This window comes from Dicentrarchus labrax, unplaced genomic scaffold (genome assembly GCF_905237075.1).
Source record: "Dicentrarchus labrax unplaced genomic scaffold, dlabrax2021, whole genome shotgun sequence".
Classification (NCBI taxonomy): Eukaryota; Metazoa; Chordata; class Actinopteri; family Moronidae; genus Dicentrarchus; species Dicentrarchus labrax.
Window position 1 is genome coordinate 2,675,418 of NW_026136705.1, and position 9,131 is coordinate 2,684,548.

Below are 9,131 nucleotides of genomic sequence, written 5' to 3' on the forward strand. Positions count from 1 at the left end.
AGTAAAGACACAGATATCACATACCTCTAAAAAAAAGACCACGAGATATAGTTGAAAGATGTGGAAAAAGTAAGTGAAGTTGAGTTTATTCTCTTCTATTCAAAGGGGAAGAGTGAATTTCCATGCTGCACTTATATAACACCCATTCACCCATTCACACACTGATGGCAGAGGCTGTGCAAGAAACTACTTCACCCACACACCGACAGCAGACCACTGGGGTTCAGTATCTTGCTCGAGGGCACTTCGGCATGCAGCGGGAGGAGCCGGGGATCGACCCGCCAAACCTTCTGATTAGTGGACGACAAACACTAACAACGAACAAGAGAACCTGACACCGATATGTAGGTAAATAAACAACTAACGCAACACGTCTTTAAAAGAACAAGTTTCACTCATCAGAATTTAAATCTCTCTCCTTAATTCTGAAGAAGATGGAAAGAGAGGAGCCTGTGTTAGATGAGGCAGACTGAGAGGAATTGTCAACACTAGTACCCTTCTCTCTCTCTCTCTCACACTCATACACACGGTCTGAGTCACCTGTAGACAAACCCCTTTATTGAGAAGCAGGCGGCCATCTTTGATTAGATGAGAGTGACTCAGCAGACAGTGAACACAAGGGGGGGGTGTGTTTGTGTGTTGGCCTGTGATTTTGTGTGAGAGTACAATGAATGAGCGCGTTTGTGTTCATGTGGGAATATGTGAATGTTGTGTGACTGTGGCTATAAGAGAGAGACTGTGTGTGTGTGTGTGTGTGTGTGTGTGTGTGTGTGTGTGTGTGTGTGTGTGTGTGTGTGTGTGTGTGTGTGTGTGTGTGTGATGTTGTCATACCTCGTGGTCTGGTATCTCAGAGGAAAGAGTCTTTCCCAACACTGCTGCCGTCAGGTAGGTCCAACAACGAGCCGTATTAGCCAGGTTATAACCTCCTGGTGGGAAAGAGGGAGACAGAGACAGATATAAAGAGGAAACGTCCACTGCAGACACGTTTTAAAGTATGTAAAGATCCTCTACTATGATTAATATATTGATTAACATGGTTTTCTCACATAAAAAGTATAAAAAAACCCTCTGAAAATGGGCTGGAAACACATCTGATCTTTCTCCCTCATTGAGAAATTCTGCTTCTTCAAGACGGCTAGCATTATAGGAAACATCCTCCATCACTCCCAGACTCAGATGAGGAGTCTGTTCAGTCTGTTTTACACCAAAATCAGTAACTAACATACATATCAGAGTGGTAAGTGTAGTTCGCATCTCTTATTTGTTTATGTTGGTTGTTAGCTTGCTTGCTAGACTTCGACTTTGTCCTCACTTTATTGATCCCTTTGGGATGACTCCCTCAAGGAAATTGAATTTCCAGCAGCTTACAGAACACTTGTATAGAAAATAAAAGGAGGTATAAAAAAAATACAGTATAAGATAGACAATAAACTCTTAGCTAAATATAGAAAGTAGAGATAAAAATAGAAGTAAAGTAAAATTCAAATCAAATAAATGTAGGGAACTGTATAGAGGATAAATATAGATAAATATAAACTGTATATGGCATTGTGTTATTATACAGTGGATAAATGACATTAGCAGAAATTAGCAGTTAAATTAAATTATTGCACTTAAGCGGTGGATTAAGTTATTGCACAAAAAAGAAGGAAAGAGTGTCCAGGTATGTATGTGAGTAGATTTATTTTGTGGTCACATCCTGCCAAAGTTCATCTGACAACTGCTAACTACCCAAAAAGTTGTCAAGAAGCGAGAAAAATAAGTTTATCTCAATGAATCCAGTCACTCCGAAGGACAAATAAACAGGAACGCTGCGAGACATGATGTCAAAAAGAGAAATATGTGGAGAAAAAGAGCTGAAATAAAAGGGAAAAATAAGTGTTTTCAAATTTAGCCACAGACTAAATCTCTGACTCACCACAACAAACTACAGGCTGTCAAGACGGCTCTCTCTCACACACACACACACACACACACACACAAGACAAATGGAAAAAGAAAGAGTGAAGGATGAAGACGATGGACTTGAGTGAAATTAGGAGACAGACAAGAACCAAGAAAGAGAGGAGGATATAACTGAGAGAAAAGTATGTAGGACAGAGAGGGAGGGAGAGAAAGGAAGAGAGGTGGGATTGTAGTTGAATAAAATGGCTTCATTGTGTTGTATAAGTAGTAGCTATCATCTGGCCAAGGGCTGAGGGGTCTGGAACATAGCATGGTGTGTGTGTGTGTGTGTGTGTGTGTGTGTGTGTGTGTGTGTGTGTGTGTGTGTAAAATTGTGCACAAGTGAGTGAATCACTGAGATTTAAAGCAAATACAAACACACACACACACAAATCATGGTACATTATTGATCTTTCATTATATCTCAGGACACCAAGAACACATATGCACACACACACACACACACACACACACACACACACACACACACACACACACACACACACGAAAACACAACATCAGCCAGAATAATAAACACACACATGCAGCGTACCTCCTCCCAGCAGCAGGGTAGGTAGCTGCCACCCCAAGACATACTGCAGACACTTGCCCACCCCCACTGGGGTCATGTTGAAGGAGCACATGGGGTCGCCCGCCATGGTGTCGGCGCCAAGTTGCATCACCATCGCCTCCGGGTTGAACTGTGCCCGCACTTCCTGCATCACGCTGCCAAAAACATGACAACTGTGAACGTGTTGTTACTGGCCGGGCCTATCAGGAGTCGGTATGTTTTAACTGTAATAACAGAGTTTAATAGTGTACGTTTCATCAACATCTGACCAGCTACTGTGGACCCTGTTCCTCCAATCAGATGGGTTGAAACACTGATCTATGGTCGGTTCCTCCAATCAAAAGTCTGTAGTGTGTTCCACCACTCAGAAATGAATTTATGAACTGTAGAGTCGTTCTAATCTCAGCTAGTAGTAAATAAAGAGCAGGAGCTACGATGGCTGAACGTTGAACTATCATGAACTGCAGCTCCAGTAATAGCCACTAGTTGGTGGCTCCGAAACACAACTGGGTCTTGGAAAATCTACTTCAATAATTAGTCTTTTCTACAAAATCTCAAACATAAATCCAAGTCTTTTATTAATGCGTTTCTTAGTGTTGATTTTGACATTTATAACAAAAAGATATGAAGTATTACAGAGGAGTATGTTTATGTGTATCTTGATTGGCAGGTCCACACAGATTTATTCTCCTTTGCCCAAAAATAAATGATATGATATGATATATCTAAATAGCAGTGAAACAAACTCCATGTTCCTCTTATGTCACAGATTATACTTTATTATACCTTCATTAGTTATAACTAAACTCTTGAATGCTTGGTGAAACTGCAGTTTATATTTTGGGGTCTCCTGTGTAGCATTATACAGATACACTTACAATTTAAAAACAAAAAGAGTCTTAACGCTGTGATTTTCTTTTTTTAGCGGCAGTAGATTTGCACATAAACGAGAAAATCATTCAACAAGTTGCCTCATTTTGGGAAGGAATCCCCCGGCTGAAGTGGCCTTGATAAAAAGCTGAAACTGCACTAGCTCCGAGGCACTGCTCTGTGGACGACCCTGACCTCTGACCTCTGGGTGGGATATGGTCATGAGAGGGAAGGGAAAATAGCATATCTCCTCTGAGATCCTTGAGAAAAACATGCCATCATAGTTGGCTCTGAGCAGCATAAGACTTCCCCCTCTGTGTGTGTGTGTGTGTGTGTGTGTGTGTGTGTGTGTGTACCTGGTAAAAATCTGGTAGTATCTGTCATCTTTGATGCCGTCCTCCAGCGGGACGTTTACGGCGTACCAACGACCTTTACCCAGCCCTGTGTCACACAGGTCGCCCGTACCTACATACATATATATATAAACACACTTATTTTAAACTGTCTCACAAACACGAGTTATGATATTAAATGTTGTATCTTAAACACGTCGACCTGGGAAGAATCCAGGAGAGAACTTGTGCAGAGAAACGGTCATGACTTTGGATGTGAAGCTGAAGGCATCTTCCACACCTGCAGTGAGAGGAGGAAGACAAAAAGGCACAACTGAGTGCATTATGATGATCTTTTTTTAATTATAACTGGATTTCAGCCTCATAATAAATATGATAAACAAACAAAAGACGGTTATTCCTAATTAAACCTTGTCTGTGAGTCCAACATCCCTCTAAAAACAGAACAATATCAGTGGGTTTTATTGTGTCACCATCTCCGTGATGCAGGTCAACGTCCACATAGAGGACTCTCTCGTATTTCTCCCTCAGTCTGAGGATTCCCAACACGGCATCGTTCACGTAGCAGAACCCAGACGCCTCATCCCTGGGAGACAGAGAAAAGGGGGGAAACAAAACGGTAAGGTCTGACAGTCTGACCTTTGCCTGGAGCGCCCCCGTCAGGCCCATCACAGGAACTGACGAGGACGGCTGGAGGAGCCTTAACTTGATTGAACTCGGTGGTATTTAATGTTCGGAGTATTGTGAGATTTCATGTATCAAAAAAGTGACTTCAAATTGTATTCCACATATTCTGATATTATTATCACAGAGAAATGGGGGATACATTCCTGTATTTGTCTGGTTGTGCATACAGCTCGTGTAACATTATACTTCTTGTGTGAACAGGTTGACTTACTTCTTGGCATGGTGCCACCCCCCCGCCCAGTTGATGGCCACGTCACACTTTTGGTCCAGGAGACACTGGGCTGCTGTCAGTGTAGCGCCCCCTACTGCTGCCGCGTAGTCAAATATCCCCTCCACCACTGGGCAGTCATAACCTGGAGGGAGAGACACACAAAAAACTGATTGAAATACAATAATAATGTAATATATACAGTAGATAATCAATGGGTGGTGATGACAGTACATGTTATTTACTATTTCCTACAAAACTGCAAATGAACATAAATAAACAGGAACCTTTTAACAAATAAAACTCTGGCAGCACTAGTGGAAAATATATTTATTCCTCTTGAAACATCTTTAACTTTTATTCAAATCGTTTCTGCACTTTATCATAGAAGAAGTTAGTAAGAAAAACTGATGAAAATAATCAGGAAGCACAGGAAGAAATGAGATAAAGAAAGGAGAAATGGAAAAGAAGAGGAAGGGAGGATGGGAGAAATGAGGGAGGAGAAGGGGAGCGTGGCGTTAAAATAAACTGAAGGGACAAAGGAGAGAGACGGCAGGAAAAAGGCGGAGCGGTTTGTTTTTGTGGCGAGACGGAAGGATGAACCAGAGAGAGGTGTGCAGAACACAAAGGGAGGAAGCAACGGAGCGATGAGTCGAGGACATTAAGGAGCAAAAAAAGGGTGGATGAGGGTGAATGAAAGAAGGGAGGGAGACAAGATAGGGAGGGAGTGAACGGATATAAAAACAAGGAGGGTGAACTTGACGATTAGACTAAAGTTAATAAACCTCGGAGATGGATGGACGTAGAGCGGGGTCGAATCACGGTCGGCTCTTCATCCCAACGATGTGTGAAGAACGGCAAAGTTATTATCTTTTAATTTAGGGCTTTAGGAAAGAAAAGTACTCCTTTAAAAATAAACTAAATTACATTCAATTACATTTAAAAACTGCGTTACTCTTGTGTAATCTTGTGTTATAGTGCCCCCTGCTGCTGATAAACAAGTACTGTAGATAACTTCTGAAAGAGTCTTCTCCACCCAGCCGATAAACAGATTTCATTCTGATTATCGGTCCAATTCTTTGTCTGTTCCCTTTGATTGATTCCTCATCGATTTTCTGTGTGGAAAGAAGTCGGCCTACACAGGTTACATCAACGCAACTGTTTTATTTCTGAATCCACGTTTGGATCATTTGGAACCGGCTCTCCACTGGATTTTCCATATTATGCTGTAATGAACACTGGCTAGATAAAAAAAACATTGGCAGTAAAATCCGCCTGTAGTGAACAAGAAGGATCACCCACCGTGATTCTGAGACAATAAATGTGTCTATGAATGTCCCTGTTCTGTTGTAACCTGAGTTCTTCTGCAGTTCAGGATAAAACAGGAACAGTGGAACATTATCTTAGGTTCTCTCTTGGCTTTCCTCACCCAGGCCGTAGTCGACCGACTGGGGGTCGTCGTTGTCTCCGTCCTGGCTGATCTTGTGAAGATGCTCCAGGTAAGAGTCTGTGTGGAACTTGGCCATTTCCTCTATGGTGGCCAGCTGAGGTTTTATGGTGCTGGACAGAAAGAGGAAAAAGAAATTTAAAAAAAAAAACAATACACTGCTCGCACAGAGTACTTGTTGTACTCGTTGTGCACCGAGCTGTCAAATAAAACTTGCGTACGTGGATAAAACCCGTACAGATGATTCATGGGAGTCGTTGACCCGGTGAGACAACTTTTGGATGAGGAACGACTGAGTGTAAAATATTGGCACCACGCGGCGAGCAGTAAAAGAAAATGCCAAATGCACAAAACCTGCTGTGCGAATCTAAAATAAATCAACAGACGAAATACTTGCACAGATTCACTGCGAGTGGAAACTGAGAGGGGTGGAAAATACCACCATCATCATCCTCTGTTTCCATAAAGTGGATGGGAGGTGTTTGCCAAAGGTGCAAAGCAAACACAGTTTATGTATGGCTGCGTAAATAATAAAACATATTATCCAAATTCAAAACACAGAAGCTGCGATTCGTTTATTAAAGGTAACGCGTGAGTGAGAGGAAACAGCTTTATAATGAAGTACTGTGGTGCTGCTGGGATACATCGCCTACAAGTCTTCTTTTATAAATGTAATAAAACATGTTTGTCTGCTAGAGACTCCAGCAAATGTCCCATAATCGTGATTTTAGACGTTTTTTTCGGTGACAATTAAAACTGTGACACAAAAAAATGATAATTATTTTGGGAACCAGACAGGTATTGAGTGTGAGTATTTTTACCGTATCGTGCAGCCCTGTTTTTATGGAATAATCTAATAAAATTACATCAACAATGGCATCAAATCAAAGAGAAACACCATCTTATTGTGCTGGAAGTGAGACTCATAACCAAATCAATCTAAAATGACCTGAAATATCTTTAATAATCTTTGAATAGGAGCGTATACAGTACAATCACCCAGCTGTACAACACGACCACGATGCATTACAATACACATAAAACACTACGACACACAGCGAGACACTATCTGAGTGCAGGTTTCTTTAAAAGTATAAACTAAATCTCACTTTTTTAAAAGCCATCATTTTCCAGCATTGACACATTTTGCCCCCCCAATCTGAAGTGTCCCAGGGTCCACTGCAGGTATGTGGTTAGTATTTATGTTGCCTTGCTCTCCACTGTTCCCACAGCTGATATTTCTGCAGCGCCTCCAGTGATTTAACTACAGTTTAACTACAGTTCACTGCAGTTTTCCAGGACAACAAGGACCTATTTCCAGGATATTTGCTCCCTCCAGGTTAAATAATCTTAAACAGTGCAGCAGGGAGACACTCAGCTACATAAACACACAGCTCCTGCAATGCATGTGAAGCTATTTCCTCACCCCCCCCTACTTATGTAATCTCTGTTTTAACATTAATAAACATTAATAAACATTAATAAACATTAACACAACTCACCTCATGTGTTTCAGGAGTCCATAGGCTTCAATCAGTGAGTGGACCATACTCGCCTGGAAATGAACACGGTAGAAAATATTTTTAAAAACAAAAGAGTGGACAATAACAACAAACAAACAAACAAACAAACAAACAAGAAGTAAGCTTTTTAACGAGGCTCCTCATTCAGAGTGAACTCACCCGGTTCGGTACTTTGGATAAAGAGTCGCAGGTCTCGATGTACTCCGGGCTGTACACGTACGCCACCCTCCGTTTACTGCAGCAGTCATCGTCGCTGTCTCCTCTGCGACTCATTGACGGATTTTAAAAATGTGAAGGATTTTAACGGAGAATTAAAAAATAAAAAAAGCACAAATTGACAAGAGGCGAGAGATGCGAGCGGCGGTTGCTTCTTCTTCTTCTTTCTAACGTCTGGTGTTACGCCGTCAACAGTCCGTAACCAGCCCGGTAAAGTCGGTTCACCTCTCGGTTGGCGCGACGGTGATAAATAATAACGTATATAAAAATAAATATAAACACAAAACAGCGATTTTATCTGGTTTAAAACGAGAGTTTAACGACGGGTGACACACAGAGAGCGGCTTCATAACGGTTACTAACGTTCCGCGCGCGGACGTTATTTTAGAGTGGAACGCAGGCGGAGCGAAAAGCATTCTGGGATTTGTTGTAGTCTTTTCGCCATATTCTGAAGTGACCTTAGCTAACGTGTTTAAAAAAGAGTTTGAGACGAGTTTTTAGATTAATTATTTAACTTTTATAATATATACATATATATATAAACTTTATTTATTCCAAACACAATCACAACACCATAAAAATAAATAAAATAAAAAGTGTGCAAGGCTAAAAAAATCAATACAATAAAAACAATAAATGTTAAAAATAAGTGAATATAAAAAATAAACACCAGGGAGACAAATAATAAAAAACTAAGGCTTTACTCCAAAGTAAAAGCCGGATTAAAAAGATAGGTGTTTAATTTAAATATCCACCTTTTTTTTTTTACTGTATTTTACATTAAAATGCAAAGAATATAACAACACTTGTTGAGCAATTATAACAAAGCCAATAAATAGTTAACTAACCCTATAGCGAGCCAAGGAGAGAGAGGAGCTTCTACTCAGGACAACTCTTACTGGTTAAACCCTTAAAAGTCCATAGATCCACAGAAGCACCCACAGTAAGTGATATATATATATATATTATATATTATATATGGACCTTTAATGTAAAGTCAATGCTTTTCGTTAGAGGGCGACAGAAACAGCTGTTTGTACTTGAACTAAAATTCCCTCACTGACACACAAAAGCCAAAAATGAAATGTTATTGTCTTATTTATCCCTGTCCACATTTAATGCTGAAACATGACACCGCATACAGCACTGATTAAACTGTATATGTGCTTTAATTGTTGGTGCACAAGTGTTTTCTACTGCTTTTTCCTCAATTTGCTTCCTGGTCGAAGCATCTACCACAAAGGCTGTTCAGGTGTTTCTGCTCATTACTTTTAATTGTTAATTAAATGTGATTTTTTTAAAAGATATTTAG

The 9,131-nt window shown here is 40.5% G+C and overlaps 1 protein-coding gene across 1 annotated transcript in view; it reads right to left on the reverse strand.

The window, feature by feature from the left end:
- The window catches only part of hdac8 (histone deacetylase 8), a 33,284-nt gene extending 25,007 nt beyond the window's left edge, over positions 1-8,277 (reverse strand). The window contains exons 1-9 of the mRNA XM_051400474.1: positions 7,763-8,277; positions 7,583-7,635; positions 6,063-6,193; positions 4,637-4,778; positions 4,212-4,324; positions 3,941-4,018; positions 3,742-3,850; positions 2,498-2,670; positions 832-926 (exon numbers count right to left, since the gene is read on the reverse strand). Of these exons, the coding sequence (XP_051256434.1) occupies positions 832-926; positions 2,498-2,670; positions 3,742-3,850; positions 3,941-4,018; positions 4,212-4,324; positions 4,637-4,778; positions 6,063-6,193; positions 7,583-7,635; positions 7,763-7,876 (1,008 nt within the window). The 5' untranslated portion in view covers positions 7,877-8,277. The remainder of the gene's footprint in view (positions 1-831; positions 927-2,497; positions 2,671-3,741; positions 3,851-3,940; positions 4,019-4,211; positions 4,325-4,636; positions 4,779-6,062; positions 6,194-7,582; positions 7,636-7,762) is intronic.
- Between the last annotated feature and the right edge of the window lie 854 nt (positions 8,278-9,131).